This window comes from Rhea pennata, chromosome 7, assembly GCF_028389875.1.
Source record: "Rhea pennata isolate bPtePen1 chromosome 7, bPtePen1.pri, whole genome shotgun sequence".
Taxonomy (NCBI): domain Eukaryota; kingdom Metazoa; phylum Chordata; class Aves; order Rheiformes; family Rheidae; genus Rhea; species Rhea pennata.
Window position 1 is genome coordinate 14,231,081 of NC_084669.1, and position 22,575 is coordinate 14,253,655.

The following is a 22,575-nucleotide window of genomic DNA, read 5'->3' on the forward strand; positions in this document are numbered from 1 at the left end:
GGAAAAGCCGAGTCAGGCAGGAAGGTGCTGCTCTTGCCAAAGCGCTCGCTGCCCCCCGCGCTGGGCTCCCCCCCGGCCCCGGGCTCTGCCTGCGCGTGGCTCCCAGCACGGCACGGCACGGCACAGCCCGGCACGGCCAGCCGGCCCACCGTGGGCAGCTCCCGCGAAGCTCATCGCAACCGACTCCGAAAAGCGCCCCCCCCCCCCTTTCCCCGGCCCCTAGACCCGTCGCGGCAGCTCCTGCAGCCTTGCTGGGGATGGCGGGTTGCTCCGGCGCCGCGGCGCGTCGCAGCCCGGCGCTCCGGCCCGGCGCTGGCCCCCTCGTCCCGCCTGTGCACAGCTGCGCGGCGGGTTCGAGAAGCGACGATGCCATTTTTCCACTGACTCACTCGCAGCCTTCCCTTTCTCGTTAAGGGCGCAACCGCGGCCGGGCGCCCAGCAGATGCGGGGTGCCTGCTCCCCGCCCCATCCAGCACGGCCCAGGGCAATCTCCTCCCTCTGCCAAAAAGCTGGCTGCCGAGGACGCTCTGCAAGCTGCAAAAGGAAGCTGTCAGCCCCTGCCGCTGTTTTTACCAGCTTTCGCTTTGCCCAGCAGCCGGGTCTTGGGCGGATCCTCGCGTCTGGGCTGCCTGTTTGCTCCAGGGAAACCCACCGCACCAGGAGCCCCCTCGGAAACCACATGAGATGCTGGGAAGGCTCCAAAACTGGTTTAAAGCAACCTCTTGTGTAAGTGACTTCATTTTTTTCTTGCTTTTAGGTCTGAGGGAAGGCGTTTTGCACAGGCCACTAAGAAGTTAACTGCTGCAAACATCCTTCCCACCAGCCGAACAGGCCACATCACTCCTACGCAGAGGAAGAGCAAAACTCCCCAAAGTGGCAGGCTCCTGTTTGCCGGCCCCTCGGATTTTTGCTTTCCTCGTGGCTGGGCTCTGGGAGGAAGGTTGCAGGGCTGCGCTGTATCAGTAGTATTTGCAGCTGCCTCTAATAACAGGGTTTGAACCACACGCACTGGAGCACGTTTGCAGTCTGAGCGTCTGCTGCTCAGGCTCCAGGGCTGACTTGCCATCGCACGGCTCCGGTTTGAGGTTGGTCTGTCTCCTTTGCCGAGCGAGTTTTGCATATGGAAAACTGGGGAGATGCAGGAAGACGTTATGACTGCTGGGGTTTGAACTCGGTGCTATGACTCACTTAACCGTAATGCACGGTTCCTGGGTTGGAAGCACGGGGAACAGGCCAGTCTCTGCCTCTCGGCTGTCCCACAGCACAGCAGAGTAGAACAGGGATCAGCGGGGCAGAAGATGAGCCAACACGCTACAGCGATTAAAAGCAGGAAGGTCAGGCCACTTTCCCAAGGGCCACTTTACCCCATGCAAGGCAGAAGCAAGCCTTTTAAGACACCATAATAAGGATTAGGGCCCGCTTGTGCAGTTGGCACGAATGCTGACAGCGCCATGGGCTTTTCCCCGGTACCAGGTTGGCACGGGGAATCCCTCCTCTGCTGCAAGCCAGCGAGGAGAGTTAGTGCCTCAAAACAGGCCATGGTCAGAGACACAGCAGAGCTGGGGGGAGTGCCAGGGGCTTGCTGACGGCCCGGCTTGGCCACCCAGCCCACCTCCCTGGTGGCAGGAGGCAGCAGAGCAGAGGCATGTTGGTGTCTTCTTAACCTATGCAATAGATGTGCCAACAACTCTGCTGGCCCTGCACAAGCTGCCAGAGACAGTTAGTCAGGTGCCTGTGTCCTTCCTGTATCTGGCAAGCCAAGGAAACAGCAGTTTCCCTGAGGCCAGTGGGTTTCATCACATGAGTGAGGGTTCCCAGAGCCTGTGAGGAGCTTTGGGCTTCCTGAGACAAAACACTGTTGTGGTGTGGGGCTCACACAATGCAAAGGAGGAAATTCATTAAATGCAGCTTGCAAGGGGACATCGAGGCATGGGTACCACGGCACTGCGGGAATGGGCATCGCTCTGACATTCACTGCACTCTCCTGTGAGCACAGATATGCACTCCAATTATTTTCTGTCCTTCAAAAAACCTGAGTGGATATCCTTTCCCATGCTTGATCCTGCGTGCGTGCCGTCAGCATGAGGCTTTTGTGTTAGGTGCACTGGCACCAGGGCACAGGAGATGCTCTGCACAATGCTTGTGTGGCCACCTTGCCCAGGAAAGTAGTGCCACACCGAGCTGGACTTGCTCTGCAGCTCCCCTCGCCAAGAGGGCTCAACCAGCCAGGGCACAACCCAGGCCAGCCTTGCCAGGCAAGGGGTGTCCCTGCATAACCCTAAGGAAACTGCATGGCCACAGGGCAGTGCATGGTTGACACCGAGGTGTACTGGTTGCAGGTCTCAAATCCAGGCATGGCAGAAGAGGCTGGGCCAGGCCTCTAGGCCAGGCTGTCAAGTACAGTTATGTCAGCCAAATGCAGGAGAGAAGATGGTCTTTCATCACCCAGTCCTAGCAAAAACTCTTATGTAATTGCTGGCCCAGCTCTATTGGCACAATCAGCACTTCTGGTGTTCATATCTTGTGTCATCAAGGGAAATGGCTTCACTTTTCCAGAAAAATAATTTCTCTTGCTGGTATCAACAGCTCCATGAGTATCCTCTTGCCTTCTGTTGCATCTTGCACCCTAAGGGGATGGGCACAGGCTGCCGATGGGGATCTGAGGCTGCACTAGCACAGGTCCCTGGTAGATGACTCGGTGCTCTGGAGACACGATCAGTCAGCATCAGCCTTGCATTCAGTGAGCATAGCTTGGCCTCACAGACCACGTCTTGCCAGCTAGGAAACATTTCTCCTGGGCAAACTCAAGCCACCCCTTGGGCCCTCCTCTTGCTATTTTCTTCACATACTTGTTCCTATTACTAAATATTAACTCATCAGGTCTAAAGCAGGAGGCAAATCTCACAGCACCCGCAAGGTGGTTACCAGTGAGCAAGTGTCATTCGCATCAGGGCTGGAGAGTGAGTCAACAGCAGAGTTGGGGACACATCTCAAACCCCAGTGCTCTGGTCCAGTTGCTTAATAACATTGTGTCCTTCTTTGTTGCAGGCTTAGCAGATGGCAACGCTCATGGTAATTGCCTGTGTGGTAGGTGACTAAAGACAAAGAGAAGGAAAGAAGAGCGGGCAGATGACAGGGGCAGAAACAACTTCAGCTGTCCTATTAGTAACCTTTGCTGCAGATACTCTTCTCAAGAGTTCAGTGGGAAACTGAAAAGACTGAGCTTTTCCGTGTTGCTTAGGCCAAATCCCGTTTTGGTCTCTTTTTAAACATCCCAGGCACTGGCAATCAACACTGTTCATCCTCCAAAGGAGCACCTGGGACGCAAGGCAGGAGGTGGCAGAGGAGGTGTTGCACTCTGAGAGCAGCTCCTTGGACATTAGCAGACCCGAGGATATTTCATCCCCCGGCAGTTACCCTAGGCGCTACAAGGTGGGCCAGCACAGCCTCTGACCACAGTATACGCCTCCTCTTCCCCCCACCCAAGGGACAAGATGGCTGCCCTCATTGCTGAAAACTTCCGCTTCCTTTCCCTATTCTTCAAGAGCAAAGACGTAATGATTTTTAACGGCCTGGTGGCCCTGGGCACAGTGGGCAGTGAGGAGCTTTTTTCCGTTGTGGCCTTCCACTGCCCCTGCTCCCCAGCCCGCAATTACATCTACGGCCTGGCCGCCATCGGTGTCCCAGCCCTGGCGCTCTTCCTCATCGGCGTCATCTGGAACAACCACACCTGGAACCTGGTGGCCGAGTGCCACAAGCGGGGCACCAAGAACTTCTCCACCGCAGCCACCTTCCTCCTCTTTGGCTCCATCATGGGCCGGGCTGCTGTGGCACCCGTCACCTGGTCAGTCATCTCGCTGCTCCGTGGGGAGGCCTACATCTGCGCCCTCAGCGAGTTCGTCAAGCCCGCCTCCCTGGATAAGTTTCCAGCTGAGTATGGGGCTGAGGCCCTGGCCAGGTTCCCCTGCAAAGATGTCCCAGCAAACCTGACCAAGTTTAGAGATGAAGTGACCAGGAGGCTGAGATACGAGTCCCAGGTAGGCACGCTGGGGCAAAGGCTGCAGGCAATGCTGATGACCAGTTGAGACTTGTTAGCATCCACTGAGGTCCCATTCCTGGCACAAGGGGTGGGTTTGCATCTGGGGACGAAAGTACAGAGAAGAGATTCAGTGGCCATGAGGCTTTTGCTGCCCCAGGGATGAGGCTGTGTTACAGCCTTTCACATCCCCCCCAGCAGGTCTGATGGAGAGGGGAGGACACCTGGGGTTTATCCCACAGCCTTGCTGTGTCCTGGGCAGCCCCAGTGCCCCATCACCCTCCTCTCTCCAAAGCAGCTAGTAATTCCCACTGCTGGTGAAAGCACAAAACCCATGGGGTCCCCCAAGCTGGGAAGGCACAGGGAAGGGGAAGGCCATCTCACCATGTTGTAACACAGCCTCTCTCTCTCAGCTCTTCGGCTGGCTGCTCATTGGGATAGTCGCAGTCCTGGTTTTCCTCACCAAGTGCTTGAAGCATTGCTGCTCCCCGCTGAGCTACCGTCAGGAGGCCTACTGGGACCAATACCGCTCCAATGAGGACAAGCTCTTCCGCCGCACTGCCGAGGTCCACTCCAGGGTCCTGGCAGCCAAGAATGTGAAGCACTTCTTCGGCTTTGTAGCACTAGACAAGGAGGAGAAGGAGCTGGTGCAGGAGTTCCCCGTGGAGGGCGTCCAGCCGAGCCCCCAGTGGAACGCCATTACCGGAGTCTACATCTACAGGGAAAACAAGGGCTTCCCTCTCTATAGCCGGCTCCATAAATGGGCCAAAGGGGTGGAAGGCAACGGGCCAAGCCCTGAAGGCCATGAAATGCTCTTTTTGGCTTCCTAAGACAGGCAGGTGCTGAGACCAGTTCCCTAGACCACCTGACTGGCCTATGAGTATCGGTGTGTGGCTATTTCATTAAGAACATTCCTCCCAGCTGGATTATTTCCCTCTGCGGGTGAAAAGGAATCAACAGCTGCAAAGTGGAGACTGATAAGCAATTCATTAAGCTGGGGAACCCCTCTTGCAAGACAACCATCTTGCTGCTTCTCTCAGAGAGATGACAAGCAAAGAGCAGACGTGTACCCTACTGTCTACTGCACCATCAGAAACCTTGGGGGAGTGAAAGGTGGGCACGACTCATTCTTAACTATGACTGCTGCAAGTCTCACTTGCCTCCTCCAAAGCAGAGTTAGCACCAGCTCATCCCACACTCCTTCTTGTTTTACTACACTAGTAACTTCTTACGCAGTTTTGCAGTGCCTGTTACACAGAGCACTTCACAGACTGCACAGTGCAGGGAGAGATGGAGGCAGTGGATAAATTCCAGTGGCAACTGGGATGCAATTGCATCTGTGAAGGAATGGGTCACTAACACACCAGCACACGGAATATCTGAGAGACTAAGGCAGGAGGAACCACTGAAATTCCCGGTATTTAGAGAGACGCTCTGTAATTACCAAGTTGGAATTTGGGTAGGACACCAAACTCCCTTTGTTCTTACTGGAAGTGCCTCAGAATTTTAAATGAGCCCAAATGGTCACAACGATGAGTTTATAAACCTGGAAGACAGCACCATCAGCAGAATAGCTCTCAGCTGAGCTAGCTAGTGGAGGCTCAGAGGGAACAGTACTTGGCATGAACCACACTGTTGTCTGCAGCTCACTGAATTTCTTATCCGACCATTGATGAGGTCCCAATTGGGTTGTGAGCTGCAGCAAGAGCCCAACCCGATTCAGTTATATACATATAACTATACCACATAAGCATGGTTAATTGGCCAAAAGACTGAACATCTTTCTTCCAAGGAACGAGATCAAACTTGGTAGCCAAAAGATCACATTACATGCACCCCTCTGCTACAGAGATTGCAACCCTGCAGTGACAAGGATCAGTGGGCATGGGATGAGGGAGGAGCAGCTCTCTCCCCAGCCCTCCACCATTAAACTTTCTTATACTCTTACCATTGCCTTACACGGTCCCTGCAGCAGACAGACTGTTTTAGGGACTCAACTGCACTCTGAAAGTGATGCCAGATAGGTGTAAAATGACTGCTCTCACTGTGATGACTGCGGCTTCAAGGCTGTTCCTGTGGCACTGGATCAGCCCAGTATTACTGAAATCCTTTTAAGAGTTGACAGAAAAATGGAGTTTGGTTTTCCTATTTGTACTGTTTCTTTATAGTTACAGCTTCCTTTAGTTTTATACTGTGCTTTTTTTACTGAGAAGCCTTAAATTGTTCAAAAAGCATGACTCAACCTCACTGATTTCAGACGGGCTTAAACACAAAGAGATTTGACATAAATTATTAAATGAGAATCCTTTTTCATTGCCTTTCAAGTTTTTTTCAGGGGGCACAGAAGGCATATGTTAATGAACATAAGGACTAGAAACTTACTTTTTCTTTCTATCAAACATTCAGATCCTCTCTTACTCAGATGACTTCAGAACCTGAAGTTTTAAAGCATCACCACATATTACAAGTTAGTAACACTGCTTTTAGTCATTCTTGCAACAAGAAGGGCAGATTTTATGATAAGTCAAGGTATGTATTTGCAACAAAGGAAAGAAAATATATTTATAAACCTGTTTACAAATATGTCCCTTTGCAAGAAAGCTTTGGAGGGTACTCTCTCTCTGTAAAGAGGTGCGTACACTGACTGCTTAATGGGCAAGAAATCCCAAGATCCCTCTTAGGCTTCTTCACAGATTTGCCTTGCATTTGCGGGGAAGCCTTGGCTCCCAGCAACACCATCGACTACTCTGCAGGAATGATCAGATGCGAGTTAAATAAAATTACATTAACTTGAGATGAAAGAGTTAATTTGCATTTCTTCTTGCTCGCCCTCAGGTGCGAACATGCACACCACCCCCGCACACAGGTCAGCAGATGCAAGGTAACTTGCTGACACACAGTAGCATGAAGATATGCCTGTGCCTCTTATTTCCTTTATTTCTCCTGTCTCCCTTGATACTCCTAGTTATTCCTTTGAACCACCTCCATAGCCAGTTCCTTCTCTCCTCTTCCCTCTTTTGAAGGAAGGGGGCATGACACACAATGCTTGGGAAGGAATTTATCTATCTTACGAATAAATCGCGAGGACAATCCAGCCTTTACTCTGTCTGGCTTTCTTGGGTGCAGACACCAGTTGAATTAAGGAGGCGGACTAGTGTTTTTATGAACTTGTCCTTAGTGTCAGGGTCACTTACTCTCCCTTCTCTGCTGCAGCCTGCTCTCACCCTGATTGTTCATTTCTCTTCTGCATTAACTCCAGCAGCTTTCTCTTTGCTGGGGCAGGCCAGAGACTTGTCCTGCTTGTCCATTTTCCCTCTCCTTGTTTGTGAGGCATGTTTCGATGGACAGGTGACAGTGAGAAGTGGAGCAAGCTACTGCAGTCAGAAATATTTGCAACTGTTGGGATTTTTTTCTCCCCTCCTCTGCAGCCCTGGGCTTCTGACTCCCCTAGCACATCAGCATGCCTCTCAATACCCCTGCCGGGTCAGTCGTTCATCCTTCCCCAGTGAGGGCAGCACAAGGGAGAAAGTATCAAGACAGGAAAGGAGTCAGAGCAAGAGCTACAGAGGTGTGGGAAACGCTGGAGGCAAAGAAAACGAGGGAGGGAAGGAGTCTAGATTTGATTAACTTCTGCAAAAACACTGAGAGGAGGATGTTAAGCCACGTGGCTTTTTACTCCAGTGTAAGCAAGTGGACTAGGTCTCCCACTGAAGCGCTAAGAGGGAAGTTTAGCTGCCTGTCTTCTCAGCACACCACATCATGCATGCTGTGAGCTTGCACCTCCTATGGAGGGTGAAAGCAGCCCCATCACAGAGTAGTCGACAGCTTGTTTGTTGGGCACTTTCTCCAGCAGCAAGATGGGTTTAAACCAGGCTGCTCCAGCAGAAAGAATTACACACTGCTCTTTCATTTGCCCTGCTGACTACTGTAGAGACTATCATAACCCCAGTAGCTGTAAAGAAATAATACCTCAAAGGGGTTTTGGTTTTTACTGCAATGCTTATATATTTCATTCTGCAACAAATTCATCTAAAAATAATAAAAAAATCTCTCCAGCTATGTTTTGAAAGAAAGCAGCAGCTGCTACTGAATGTTACAAGCAACCTGCTCCCATAGGAGGGCATTAGGCAGACTGAGCACACATACAGTACTCAGCTCTCCCTTGGGGGAAACAGTGAAATGACTTGTTTCTGGATCCCAGTGGATGTAGGAATGAATTAAATGCTGAATCATTCAGCCCTACTAACACTGGATATCCACAGAGGCAGTGCAGTTGGATCCTTAGGAGCTCTGCTTTTGAGGTCAGAGTCCCTACAGTAAGACTTCAGATTTGATATTTTGAAGCAAGGCATCCACAATCTAGATTCCTCACTGCAAAATCATGTGTGTTTGCATACTCAGGTTTCCCCCTCTTCCTCAGTTCCTCCTCTGTAAAACAGATGATCACATTCGCATTCTACCAGAAGTTACGGGAATAAGGATCATAAGGCACTGACACTAATGATAAAGCTTACATAAACGGTCAAGATGCTTAGCTATGTCCAAGTAGAAGGTTAGGTTGGAATCAGTTTTTCTCAGCACAGGAAAAAACCTTCTTCTCTGACTTTATTGATTTCCCTGAAGAGAAAATCACTAGTTAAAATCACTATTTTTTGTCATCCATCATTGGCAATTTGCTATCAGAGATGGCTGAGATCACGGGATCCATCATAATTGGATGCTGTGGGCTTTAAAGGCACATGCTCTTGTGGCTAAAAAGGCCAACGGCCTCCTGGGCTGCATTTGGAGGAGCACTGCCAGCAAGTTGAGGAAAGCGATCCTTCCTCTCCAAGTCATCACAGCTCAGGCCACACCTGGACTGCTGGTTCCAGTGCTGGGCTCCCCAGTACAAGACAGACACTGACATAGTGGGGTTGGTCCAGCAAAGAGTCACACAGATGATTAAAGGATTGGGGGCATCTGACATACGAGGAAAGGAACTGTTTAGCCTCAAGAAGAGAAGGCTCAGTGGGATCCTATCAATGTATATAAATACCAGATGGGAGGGTGTAAAGACAACAGAGCCAGGCTCTTTTCAGTGATGTCCAGTCAAAGGACAAGAAGCAGTGGGCACAAATTGAAACACAGGAACTTCTGTTTAAACCTAATAAAAAACTTTACTGTAAGGGTGACTGAACACTGGAACAGGTTACCCAAAGAGGCTGTGGCATCTCCATCCCTGGAGATATTCAAAACCCAACAGGACATGGTGTTCCGGACAACTTGCTCTAGCTGACCCTGCTTTGAGCAAGGCGGTGAGACTAGATCTCCAGAGGTACCTTCCAACCTCAACCATTCTGTGATTCCATGTTGTTCCGCCAGCTGCTGGCAGCACAAAGGCACTTGAGACAAATCTTCTGAAATACTGATTTCAGACAAAAGGCGAGAATCTTTTCTGCCATTTGACAGAGGGAGAAATGAATTTATAGGAGATCACTGTACTTAAAAATAGGGGGCCACAACTGCACTATTTCCATAGGAAGGCAGAACAGGTAGGGTCAATGTTCAAATTGATTATAAAATAGTTTATACTTAAATAACTAGCTTCAAAGTCATCAAGAGACTAGGCTAATCTGTAACAGCTGGACAAAGCTGCAAGCATTTATCGGATTTTTTCTTTAGATGGTTTGTTCTTCCAGTTTGGTCCTACACTCTCAGGAAACTCACTGTCCATGGACACCCACAATTGAATTCCACACTTCTTGGTTCCAATGCCACAAGGAGAACAGTCTCTGTTGTTTTACTTGCTTAGTATTTTAGCTCTCAGCAAGGGAACTCTTGGCCTCCACATACTCCAGTGCTGCTGTTTTAACAGCCAGAACACTTTCTGTTGTACCAAATTTCTTTTCATAATCCAGGTAGCGTTTAAAGAAGAATTTCATCCTCTTGGGTGCCAAGCTCAGGTGTATGACCCTCTCAAAGATGTCCCTGAAAGAAACCAAAGCAGAAATTCAGAGGAGACATTCAACTTGCTACAAAGTGCTGGTGCTTGAAGCAAGGGATTCCTAAAAACTGTTCAATAATTCAAAGTAGAGGGCTTCTATCTGCTTGCAAAGTGCAGAAGTTATTGGTCAACTTGGTCTAATATCCAGCTACTTTATTTGACCCTCTGTTCATGAAGGGCCAAAGCTAGATCCACAATGTGGGAAGCTGGACTTTCTTCTGTCAATTCTCAGGAAAAAAAAAAAGAACAATCTCTACATTTTTATATTACAAGATATGCCGCCAGAAAGCAATGCTTATTTCGCTCCTAAGATGCAACAGGGCAACGTTGTTCCTCCATAAGGACAGCTCAGCCTAGGAGATCGGTATGCTCTGAGACTGCCTATGCAGAGTTAGTAACAGCAGTAAAAACATCATGACAAGCAGCTATGACGGCATCGCAGTTGTCAAGGCACCTAAACTTCAGAGCAGTTTGGCAGAATCACATTACGGATCCTGACAAATCAAGGAGAAACCACCACCAACCTAGCAGGCCCACTAAGTGCAACACTTGACCTCACTGATGCCCTCAATGCAAGTCACCTCTTGTGACACAGGTCACTTCCCACAAATTAGCCCCCCTCTGCCCTGTGGATCTCCTCTGTCCTGGCAAGGATAAGCCCTTCCACACACCCCAGTTTTCCTTCTCCAGGTGATTCAAGTTCTCCTTTGTTCTGGGAGGCCCTCAACAGCTGCAGGGTATCTGCTCTTTGAAGTGTTGCTCCAGTGTTGCTCCAAGCTCTGAACTTGCCCCTCCCCACCTGCTGTACTCACCGTACTTCCTTCTGGCTGCCATGTTTGATCATGATGTCCATGTAGATGGACCAGATGTCTGTACGCTTAGGATAGCTGCTGAGAGTGCTCTCAAAAAGGGCCTTAGCATGTTCTGGATCCCCAAGGCGAAACTCGAGCTGTGCAAACTTTGAAATAACATCCACATCTGGAACAAGTAAATGACACATTACAATATCATAGCAGCGATCTCCCCTATGAACAAATAGGTGAGCAGCAATTACACAGAAGAGAGGCAGGCACAGGGAGAGCACTGTCTCTATCCAGAGACTGTTAAGAGATTCTGTTAATCTACTGTTAAGAGATTTGGAACCGAAGTAGGATTGGAGGAGGGGAAGGGGAGGTGTTATGGTTCACTTTCCATCTCAGCTCTCTGCAGGAGAGAGGCTTGTAATGGCACGATGCAGGGGCCAGAGATAACCCCACAAACCAGGAACCAGAACAACTCAGCTTTTATAGAGGGCTTGGAGACTCAAAGTCATCCTCACTTTAAGTGCTTTGCTTTTGCCCAATACAGCAAATTTTACAGCAAGAAGGTTTAGCATTAATGCCAGGCTGCAATTTCCCCACCCCTAATAGACAAGGGCAGTAGGTTCAGCTGGTTGCAATTTGCATCTCCTGCAAACACTGTCACAGAAAGATAGAGATACCAGAGAGCAGCTAATTTACCAGACCTGTCAACAGACAGACTGTATCATGGATAGGGAGGAGAGTGCTTACGTTCTTTGGTGGGCAAAGCCTTAAGAGCACGCTCCAAAAGTCTGTGCGTAGCATCAGTTTGGCCCTGTTTGAGGAGGAAGGTGGCATACTTCAGCCACACAGACTTCTCCTGACGGAAACGCTTCAGCATTGTGTGGTACAGCTCTTCTGCTTGCTGGAAGGGCAGAGAGGGAGACTGGATTAGATCACACAGATTCTTGATAAAGCCTTGTAGCTCTAAGAAATTCTTTGTCTTGGCCAGGTATCTTCAAACATTTGTGAGAGAAGAACGTATCAGCAGTACCTTGCCTGCTGCCCATCATAACTGTTAGTCCCAGTCTCAGGACAGATATAATGTCCGAGAGCTAGAAGCTTACAAAGCCAGGATTGGGTTTATCAGCATGACTGGATGAGATACTTGCCTGGGACCTGCCTGCACTATACTTACCTCTAATCAGGGCTCCTCATTCCAAATCTTTTCAAGAGCAAACATACAGAATGAATCATACCCATTACAGGGAGATTCTCCAAGGGCACAACTAGCATAACAAGCCATGGCACAGGGAGCAGAAACAAACCCATGCAGAAAATGAGTTCTCTTCCTTCCCTTTCCCAAAGTCTTTCAGGCCTGTCCTGGAGCATTTAGGCCCAAGCTGCTTGAAACACAAAACCAGGGGATACCTTACCTTGTACTTCTCAGAATTGGCATAGATGTCACACAGATGCTGGAAGACTTTCAGAGGCTCATTGTACTGAACAGCTCTCTCAAAGACCTTCATCAGTGTCTCCTCAGTGCCATACATGTTCTCCAGGTTCAGCAGAGCTACCCAGACATTTAGTTTCTCTTGCTCTTCCCTTAAAGGGGATGCAAACAAGAACATTTAGCTTTTTTACCAGCCTTCATCAGGTTTTTCAAACCATCCTGCAAAAACTCACTGATGCATAGCTTGTTTCTGAGACACAGAAAAGCGGGCATACTTCATCAGTGAAACACCACTCCTGGGATAGAGCACAACAGCTGTTTAACACTGCAAATTTTAATCACTACTGTTTGTAATTTAAAACCACAGAGATGATTCAAGAAAACACAACGTATTTAATCATGCTGTGGAGATGTTTCACTACCCAAGGCCCTATGGAAAAGGCCACAGTAGCTTCACAGTTTGTTTTGATCTAAGGAGGACTTCACCGACAGCACTACGCCCTTCAAACCCTTTTGACTGCTCAGAGGTATGACTGCATGCTCAGCCGTACCTTGGGGAGTCAGCGTGCTCACAGACTGCAGCAGGCCAAGCATGGTGACTCAGGTTAGACCTCCACAAGGCCAGCTAGCAACTGCAGCCACATCATCTCTTTGCATTCACTGAAACAGCCCTTCCTAGTCTACACACACACACATGCACTGATGGTGCTCCCAGTGCTCCTTTCCCACCACCACCCCCAAGCATCACTTGCCATTTGGGATAAAGAAAAGGCAAAACCCCATAATCACCTAAAGGAAATAGTTTTAAGCGCTCTCTCAGCCACAGCTCTGGCCTTCTCTATCTCTGTGGCCTGAAGGTGGAAGGCCATATACTGTAGCCAGAGGATGGAGCTGTTGGGACTGCTCAACACAAGGCGGTCAAAATCATCTGCTGTCTGAGGCTGTCGAGTGGGGTCCATTAGGGCAGCCTCTAATTTGCAGAGCTCCTTCTCCATCTTCTCCTTCTCCAGCTCCTTCTCCTTCTTTGTTTGTTTTTTCGGCTGAAAGAGCAAAGAGGACTGGTGAAAAGCAAGTGCTTAACGTGCGAACAGACAGGTGCAGCTGTAGCAGAGCCAGACCCCAGAATGTTCAAAAGTAGGGCAGCTGCCATAAGAGGAAATTGGGCCAATTACTTTAGAGAGGAGGAAAACAAACCCTCCACTTCCCCCTATCCTGAGCCACCCCCCCCCCACACACACACACACGCATACAGAGTTCACCCCTCTGAGAGGGGCAGAGTTGCAAAAAATCTGTTTTCCTTTTAATGAAATATCTTGACAGACCAAAGTACTTTGCTAGTCCTGCACAACAATTGCATATTCACATTTCCCGCCTCTGTGTTATTCCTCCCTCTCTGCCTTCAAGTCAGTGTTCACCACTACCATCCACTCTACTAAAAAGAAAAGAGGAAAAAAATAATAATAATAAAAAAAACAGGCTATGTAGGGAGAATGCTGCAAGACTGGGCATGTTGCTGGATCACTAGGGTGACTCAGGACTAAATTGGAAATACAGGATGATGGAGTTCTCTGCACCAAGGAGCCATGCATCAGCATCCAGACCATGCAAGGCCCCTTTTACAGAGGTCAGTTATGGGGGCAGGGGAAAGTCCAAAGAATATAGATCAAAGTGTTTCATGAGCTTGTTTTTGATTTTGCGGGTTGTTCAAACTGGAAAACTTCCATAGAAATCTCAGCATACAAGAATTATTTTATTTTGGTATTTTTTCTAAATAAAAGTGCTTTTATGTAAAAAGCCTTTCCATCTCCAGGATTTCATTCAAATTTACAAAGACATTCAGCAACCAAAACAGGGCTGAAATCAAATAGACATTTTAGTTTCATTAAAAACAAAGTTTCAGCCCTTAAATAACTTCTTTTCTTTCTTCTGATGTCAAGATGAGAAGCCCTATTCTTCATGCATCCATGCTAGAATAGGGGCCTTTTCTCCCCTGCTTCAGTGATACCTGCTGATAACCCTAACACTCAAAGTAGTTAAAGGAAGTTCTGTATTAGCTGGCAAAGATGATCGTTTGGGTTAAAGGCTTTGATATGTGGCAAGTGTTGCCACAGACACACGCAAATACCAAGACAACACATTAGAGCCCCCATGTGGTGTCTCCTATGCAGTCAGTGCTAGTACACAGTACCTTAGACTGAAGGTCCTCCTCCTCGTCTTCACTCTCTGAACTCTCCTTCTGACTCAGCACCGGCATATCTACTGTGTTCATGTCTTCATCCCAGGTGAAACCAGTGGAAATCTGCAGTCTGGGAGCCTCATTGCGTTTCTGTATCTGCTTGGAGAAAGACAAGGAATGCCACAGATTTTAATCTGAAAGTTTTGCACAGAGACTGGATACAGCTGCTGCCTACCTGTGCCTTCTCTCTGGTCAGTACTAATAACTTCTCATGCTCACAAACAGCTCACCAGTCAAAACATCTAACTCTGGTCACCCTTACTGCAATTTTAAGCCAATGTTTCTCACATCATTCATAGCTGACATGAAGATCAGTCTGTGTTGCTGCAATCTTGTCATCCAAGTCAAAATTGATATATCTCAATAGTGCTGGAAAGTCATTTCTCATACCAGTTGTCCCTGATAAGCAACCTTGGTAATCCTGGACTAACTATAAACATATTCTTCTCCACCTCCATACTCAGGTTCTACAAAATTCTCACCTTAGATTTCTTTTTAGCTGACTCTTCTTCTTCCTGGTCATCCTCTTCCTCCTCCCGGCAATACACCTCAATTCCACTATCATTTTCATCTGCTAGGCGGATCTTCTTTTTTTTTGGCTTTGTCTCCTGCAACAAAGGGGAAGTCCCTTGTGTCGGTGCCAGCCAGCCCCTGAGCAAGTCCTGTACAATCACATCCATACCTGCTCGATTTCAGAGCTCCCTCTTCTTCGTTTTGTCTTCAGCTTCTTGAGCTCATCTCTCTTCTCCCTCTCTTCTCTCTCTTCTTCTGCATCATAGCGTGGTAAGCCTAGGGATTCGGGCAAGATGCTTGGCATCCCAGTGTCCTCAGGCAGAAGAGAAAGTTCAACATGGTTTTCTTCTCTATTTACACTGTAATGCATTGCCAGGAGCAGGGAATGGAGAAGAGGAAAGAAAAAAAAAAATAGAAAACAACATTTACAATGCCTGCAAGGACCTGAACATGTTCCAAAATCTTCCTACCTTTTACTCTCCTTCTTTCCGCCCCATCTCCTTTCTGTTAATTCACGGTACCTTTTCAAGAATTTGGGACCTACCCAAGGACCTTGGCAGTAAGCAGCTTTCCTTCAGGTAGGTATCTCTCATATAAGGAGTGTTTCTGTACAAAGTAAGGGGAAACGTTCTGGAACAAGATTCGACCCAGAAGAGAAGCGGACAGGCTGAGGAGAGGAGAAAAGAAAGAAAAGTTAGCAATCCACGGTAAAACAAAACAAAACAGTCAGAAAAACTGCTCTGCATTTCTCTGTGGCACAGTAAGTTCTATATAGTGCCACAAAAACATTCCTTCCTTTAATTTCACAAGCTGTAGAAAACTGGCAATGAAATTTTGACTTCCAGGAAGAAATTCATTCTGCAACATCATACTACACCAATAGAGACTCCCCCAAACAGAATTCCAGAGTCACAAATCTAAAACAAGACAGTTCACCAAGACCCATCACAGCCCAGTGCAGTCTTCCGGTCTTATGCTACTCACCCAAAGAATACACCTGATGGAGTGACTGATTTGACATAGCCCCGCACTAGCTGGCCTTTTTTAACATCCTTAATGCATGTTATTTCAGCATCTTCCACTTTGTTGTTGCTCTTTGGATTTAGCCTAAGAGGAAGAAGGTTAAAAAAAACAAAACAAAAAAAAAAAAAAAAAAAAAAAACAAAACACACAAACAAAAATGAAAAACACATTAATCCGAATAATCCATATTCTGCTCTGCATACCAAAACAGAGATCAGTTAGCACTTTCTGGAAAACATCCTGTATCACAGACACTCCTCACTTTATGCAACCATACTAATGGACTATCTGCATCTTTACCTATCCATACATACGTACACAGCTTTGGAGAATACATACGTTACCACAAACAAAGCCAAACAAAACAGTGTGGTCTGTTCTCCTCTGACACTGAGAAAATGAGAGGTGACTGAAATGATATTTTTTACCACTGGTAGGAAATTCATGACTTGGAAGGAAGATGCCTACCTGGACTGCCGGAGAGATAACTGGATTTTGCCATTCTCATTGGAAAGGATGTAACACCTGCATGGCAGAGTAAGGGGAGACAACATAAAGCTTTACTTGATTAAAAAAAATTATATATAGGCAGAAAATAGATAATATTTGCTCTAACGAAATGAAGCTCTGGAGGAGACAAACTGCTCCCTTGGAACACTTTAGTGTCTAACGCAAACCAGCTTGACAGAAGAGTTCATGAAACTTGCTGACGAGCTTTCTGAAACAAATCTACTTGCTTTATTCAGTTGCTGTTTATTCTGTTACTGGTAGAAAGAACTTGTACCAGTTACATTTGATAGTTACATTTGAATCACTTGGCCTGTTGCAACCTTCAGCATTCCCAACAAGCCTATGGAGCAGGAAAATGCAATTATTTGAATGCTGCAGAGGTGGTGTAAAGACACCTGATTTGCCAAATGGCCCTCAAAACCATTGCAAAGCTGAGATAACTGAGCTCCCTCAGCCCTGTTCAGTACCTTAGCTATGAGAGTATCCTCTCCCAAAACAGAGTTCAAAAACACAGCTGAAGAGAGGCATCTTGATATATGGAAAGTACAAGACCATTTCAGGCACATGTGTTTATAAGCTTGTAATCTTCTCCTCTACACAGGCCTAGCAACCATATACATTAGTGTTTATAAGCCTCAGTGTCTTCTGAAGTGCTGTTAAAACACTTGAGATTGAAATACACCTAATGCAAGAAGTGAGCATCACTTCTTAGTTAAAGACAGAATCCTATGTGTCTGGTGCCACCTTACAGCAGAGAAAAGCCTGTTACCAAAGGGGGATATTTCTAAAGGTCTCAATTTGAAGGAACAAGAAGAATTACTGACCTGACAATCTTGCCAATTTTGAAGTCACCCAGAGGCTTCTCTGCGTATGTATCACTCAGGTGAAAGATACTGACTTTACCAGTCTTCCCTCCGGGCAGTGTGATGGTCAAGCCAACATGTGGAGTCACCTTTGCCACCATGCCTACAGTGATGATGCCCTGCTCCAGCGACTGAATTCCTGGAAAGAGCAAAGGAAGGAAGGGGTTTCATAATACTCCAAATGTGCACAACCAAAATAACAGGGCTAATGAGTTAGCAAGGCTGATACCAGTTCCTAGTCACATATCAAACACACTAACTTTTGGTGAGATAAATCCTGTACACTCTCTCAGTTTAGAGTAACATGTTTGCCTTGATATCCCAGATATGGTCCCCTAATAACATAGTTCCAGGGCCTGGAAAAACTGAAAAACGATTTCTCTGCCATCTCACGTTGGAGATCAGAAGGAAACATTTTCATAAGAGGTCAGAGAAAAGCTTCAGTCTGAGACATCTGAGAGCAATTCTTTAGACTAAAGGTCTGATCCTTTCTCACCTTGCATACTGCTACAACATCTGGATCAGGGACCCAGGTATTAATTCTTCCCTACAGGGAGGTATAGTTTGGCTTGGGAGCACAGTATCTTCACCTGGGGGGGGTCAGTGAAAACCCACCTCCAAGAAGAGCATCATAGGCAGTGGGTCCTGCTGTCAAGGCTCCACTATACCTGTAAGCGACAAGCAGAGGTTGGTTTCGGTGACATCCATTCCAGTCACCGTAGCAGATAATGCCTGGCCATTTTTGAAGTTCTTTTCTGGGTGCTTTAAAACCTGCAAGGAAAAACAGACTTCCATTTATTACCAGAAAAGGACCTTTGCAATTCCAGCTCTGACTGCTGTACTCTCCCCCATGAACTTTTACACTTTCAAAATGCACTTTTGACGCATACATTTGACAAGCAGCTCAGTGTTGCTTTAAGGGCTCCATTACCTTGTGCTAAACTAACAACAGACATAGTACTTGTATGTCACTGAGAGGCAGCGATGTGTAATGGGCAGACTACAGGACAGGCATGTGAGTTCATGCGGTGTCTGTGAAAAGTGTCTGTGGCTGTTACTCACAACCTTGGACACAGAAAATTGTGTAGTTTATCTGTATTAGTCTCTTACCTTGGTGCTGAGAGACAGCAGTAGATGAGGAACTCTTCCTCGAATGTCAGGTGCGACTTCTACCTCCAGCCAGTTTTTGAGGGTGTTATACTGAGAAGACACCAAACAGCCAGAGAAGAGAGCATAAGACTTTGAATATCTTTGCCAGTAATTCCTCGATCTAAGGCCAAAAAGGACTACTCTGGCTTGGGCTCTTGCATCACACAAAAGTGGTGATTTGACTTCTACTCATATTATAGGCATAATATTTCTGCGATTCACATAAGTGTACAGAGGTGTTTGGCAGTGTGTGTATTTTGTGCAGGTGGCACAAGCAGTTTCTCAAAGGTCTTTTTGCTACAGTACAGGGTGGAAAACCTGAGCTGGCAACATACAGACATGTCAGTGAGGATCTGTTAGCTCTATTCTTACAGGTATAGAAAATGTTGTTTCTTTCTCCTCCTGGCCCCATAAGACACTGCACTATGCACGGGCCACTCACAACTAATGAAGACCATAGTAGTGTTAGTCCACACGTTTGAGCTGAGACTCCTGAGGTCATCTTACTGCTGCTTCCCCAGTACATCTCTTAGAAAGCCCCTGACCTTACCTTCTTAACAAAACATGTCACTGTCTGCCCAACTTTGTAGAGTCCACATTTCTTGAGGGCATTCTCTCCTTTATGGTTCAGCATTGTTGTCACTTTCCCTTCCAATTCACTGTTTGCACACAAACAGAATGGACATCAGTTACAGACTTTTGATCCTAGTAATGAAAACCAGAGTTAGAAACCCAAGAGATTAAGTGAGACAATATTACTGTAACATTCACCTCCATCCTCTCCCTTGCTGCATCCTTCTGCAGGGAATTAGTTCTTGATGGTGCTTGAGAGGGCATCCTTCCAACATGAAGGAATCTTAGTGTCCAAGTTGGCAACACCTGATGCCAAAGGACATTCAAAGGAAATTACGGGCTAGAAGAGCACCAGGAACTTTAACACAGTTCCAAGATCTGAGATGAGATAAAAGTGGGAGTAACAGGCCTTTTCACGCTACATTCACATAATACTCCTTGTTCATGTCCGAACCCCTCACAAATGGGAAGAACATGGGAGGGAAGCCACACAGATACAAGGTTTGTGAATTATCTGCAGAGAGCACAGAAACCAGTACTTGCCTTGGTCGAATGCTGAGCTCTGGAATGGACCGCGTGAAGTGTGGATGGGTGATGGGTAGGTACCTGAAGAACAAGAAAAGGACCAATTTTCCATGACCTCCCCAGGCCCCAGTCACCTGTATTCCTTCTGCATTGGCAAAAACAGGTGTTAAGCCCTCTTCTAAAACTACTAGAGCCTTCCAGCTCCAACTCTTCCCAATACTATTTCAGTGGCAAAGTAAGTACCAAAAGCACGTTCACAAATCTAGCCCCTGGAGATGAACCTGCTTGCAGATTTGCAGAGATATCACATTTAAGGCTTCCACCGAACCTTAACAAGAGTTTAGGTATCTTTTTTTCTTGCAATCTATAGCCAAAACAGATCTAGCAACAAAGGTAAAACAAACTAATGCACTGAAACCTTGATCCAGGATGGAATGTGGTGACAGATTCCCTCAGCACCTCAACAACTCCAGCAAGGGTACAGTTGTAACAGTGTCTGGTGACAGAGGGAACAGCCTAGATCATCAGCTAAGTGAATGATCCATTCATAGTGCTCCCCGAGAAGTGGTATTAGCTGCATGTTTTCCTACCTGTGAGTATTCACATCTCTGCCTCCAATGACCCGGGCAGTGACCTTCTGTCCAGCTTTCAGAGTGTATGTTGGAAAAGAGTCTATAGGCACTTCATCCAAGATTCGTGACGCATGGATTGAACCCGTCAGCTTGTCATCAATAGCAACTGTGACATGGGTAGGTTTGACAGACTTAACAGTACCACTAACAATATCCCCCAGGGAAAGTGAGTGTTTCACAGCAGGAAGTGTCTCTTCTAATGCTGTCTCAGACTCTTTCCGAATCCTTACAAAAACATTCTTCTTTGTTGGGTCTTGCACTGCTAGCAAGACTCCATGGTCATTCCCCTTCACTGTTTTTAACGTCACAGAGACTGTCTGTCCCACCTTTAGTTTTTCTGAGTCAAAACGGAAGGTGTCATTGAAGTGAGAGGCTATGGGGATAGCAGCCAGCTGGCCTGTTTCCAACAAAGAGATGACAGCAAACTCTTCTGCTATGTGTTGCACAATGGCAGAGTGCTGGGAGTTCTCCATGAGACGCTAGACAGAAATAGAGATAATGACTTTCCCTGCTGGGATTTTGATTCCCTTTACTCTACTTCCCGCAGCTCCAAAGGATTAAACAGCCTCCCTCCTTCCCCAACTCCCCCAAATTAATAAACCAGCTAGAGTTTGGTAGAAGGACAGAAACACACAAGCCTAAAAATTAAACACATACTTGCTTGGCTCTTTGTTTTAACAGTTCTTCTCGAAGGGAAACATACACCATGGATGTGAGGGCATCTACATGAAGAACCAACACTTTGGCTTTCTCACCAGGAACAATACTTTTGTCTATAAATGAGAACAGAGAGATTACCTCCTGACAGAATGAAGAATTTCAACCAAGTCAGTGGCACGTGACAGATCGGAAAAGCTCTGTGCGGTTCAATTGACTTCCTAAAGGCTGTACTGCTAAGATGACTGCTCTAGTGATTAAATAAAGCTGTCAGCTTGGGGAAATTCATAATAGTAATATAGTTACAGCTAGTATCAGATGTTTAATATGTCTCTTGGACAGAAGAACAGATTCCTCCAACATTAATGACAAGGAAAAAAATGGGCATCCATTTGGATGATATTTGGAAAAATAATCCGATACTTTCACAGAAAAACTAAACTGATTTTATTAGACAGTGTAGACAAGACTAACTAAACACAAGTTTAAGGTAATGTAGGTTTTGAATAAGATTATGCTAGGTTTGTACAAAACTGTCATCAGTATAGCTATTGCTGATGAAACAAAACACTTCTGAATACAGAATTGCTAGGATATTATTCCTGCTGAAGTTTACAGTATATATTTGCTTGATTAATTTACTCATCTCAACACGTAGTTTTTTGATTCTGCTTTAACTTTTTAACAGTACCTTTACGCTTATTTTTTTTTGAAGTGCAAAGTATTGAAACTGCAGCTCTATTTTACAGTTACATTGATATAAAAAAAAATTAACAGCAATTTCAGATAGAGCACGCTCCAAAAAACACACTTCCAGAGGAAAAAAGAAAAAGGTAGGTAAGCTGGAGCTTGTACTAATATTTTGTCTATATATATAGCATGCTTCATCTGAGGACCTCAAAGCACTAACTAACTAAACCTGACAAGATGCCTGAGAGATGAGGTAGAATTAGGTCTGTTTTAGAGATGGGGTAACAGATGCAGAGGTAAGCTTAACCATGCAAAAGGCTCCTAACCATGCAAAAAGATTGGCAACACATCGGGAAACTACTCTCCAAACCCATCCCAGCTCTGACCAGACTCATCCTATGCTGGTTCCTCAGCAGTAGAATTCATTTAAGTATAGAGATTTGAAAGTATCAGAATGAAAACAAAAGCAGTCCAAGAAAAGACTCTCACCTCCTAAATGGTACCGAGTGGCTGTTACAGTCAAGCCTGTGACACTACTGCTGCTGAACAGTGCTGAGCCATCCTCCTTCACATCCTGAACAACCAGCTGCAGCTCCTTCCCAGGCATCAATTCACAAAGGCTTTGGGCCGTGCTGGACTCCCCTAAATAAAGGGAGCAGAGAAGAAAGAGGGGAGTTAACTTTACCTATGCTGTATCTTTGCAAAAGGAAGAGAGTTTTCACATTTCCTCAAGAAAGCATGAACAAGCATTTATGTCCACCTTTACAAAGCAAAACAATCAGCTGTTTAGGCTCCTGACTCTAATGCAAAGTAGTAAATTTTAACATTAATCAAAGCAGAAACCTTTGTAACATTAAGGATCTGACCATTGCTTATTTACAGAGAATGTTCTCCAGTTCCACAGAAACATTGGCACACGGCACTGCAGGTAGAAAAAGGTAAAAGGACTAACG

At 46.5% G+C, this 22,575-nt stretch overlaps 2 protein-coding genes across 3 annotated transcripts in view; one reads left to right on the forward strand and one right to left on the reverse strand.

The window, feature by feature from the left end:
- Positions 1–269: 269 nt before the first annotated feature.
- CALHM2 (calcium homeostasis modulator family member 2) lies at positions 270–6,349 on the forward strand. The gene is made up of 3 exons (XM_062580622.1): positions 270–726; positions 3,049–4,037; positions 4,450–6,349. The coding sequence occupies exons 2-3, from the start codon at positions 3,495–3,497 to the stop codon at positions 4,864–4,866; spliced, it is 960 nt and encodes a 319-aa protein (XP_062436606.1). The 5' UTR covers positions 270–726; positions 3,049–3,494; the 3' UTR covers positions 4,867–6,349.
- A 2,818-nt stretch (positions 6,350–9,167) lies between these two features.
- PDCD11 (programmed cell death 11) overlaps positions 9,168–22,575 on the reverse strand; it is a 28,136-nt gene continuing 14,728 nt past the window's right edge. For both annotated transcript variants that reach the window (XM_062580352.1, XM_062580351.1), the window contains 19 exons: positions 22,112–22,264; positions 20,933–21,048; positions 20,234–20,754; positions 19,662–19,724; positions 19,096–19,204; positions 18,507–18,596; positions 18,065–18,167; positions 17,358–17,535; positions 16,492–16,548; positions 15,985–16,107; positions 15,545–15,667; positions 15,170–15,359; positions 14,970–15,095; positions 14,440–14,583; positions 13,041–13,291; positions 12,235–12,403; positions 11,570–11,723; positions 10,832–10,997; positions 9,168–10,003 (listed from right to left, as the gene is read on the reverse strand). In XM_062580352.1, coding sequence (XP_062436336.1) covers positions 9,832–10,003; positions 10,832–10,997; positions 11,570–11,723; positions 12,235–12,403; positions 13,041–13,291; positions 14,440–14,583; positions 14,970–15,095; positions 15,170–15,359; positions 15,545–15,667; positions 15,985–16,107; positions 16,492–16,548; positions 17,358–17,535; positions 18,065–18,167; positions 18,507–18,596; positions 19,096–19,204; positions 19,662–19,724; positions 20,234–20,754; positions 20,933–21,048; positions 22,112–22,264 — 3,008 coding nt within the window. In that variant the 3' untranslated portion in view covers positions 9,168–9,831. The remainder of the gene's footprint in view (positions 10,004–10,831; positions 10,998–11,569; positions 11,724–12,234; positions 12,404–13,040; positions 13,292–14,439; positions 14,584–14,969; positions 15,096–15,169; positions 15,360–15,544; positions 15,668–15,984; positions 16,108–16,491; positions 16,549–17,357; positions 17,536–18,064; positions 18,168–18,506; positions 18,597–19,095; positions 19,205–19,661; positions 19,725–20,233; positions 20,755–20,932; positions 21,049–22,111; positions 22,265–22,575) is intronic.

Coding starts and splice junctions, on each gene's coding strand:
- CALHM2 (XM_062580622.1), top strand. CDS start 3,495: ATGGCTGCCCTCATTGCTGAAAACTTCCGCTTCCTTTCCCTATTCTTC. Junction 4,038..4,449: donor GGCTGAGATACGAGTCCCAG/GTAGGCACGCTG, acceptor TCTCTCTCTCAG/CTCTTCGGCTGGCTGCTCAT.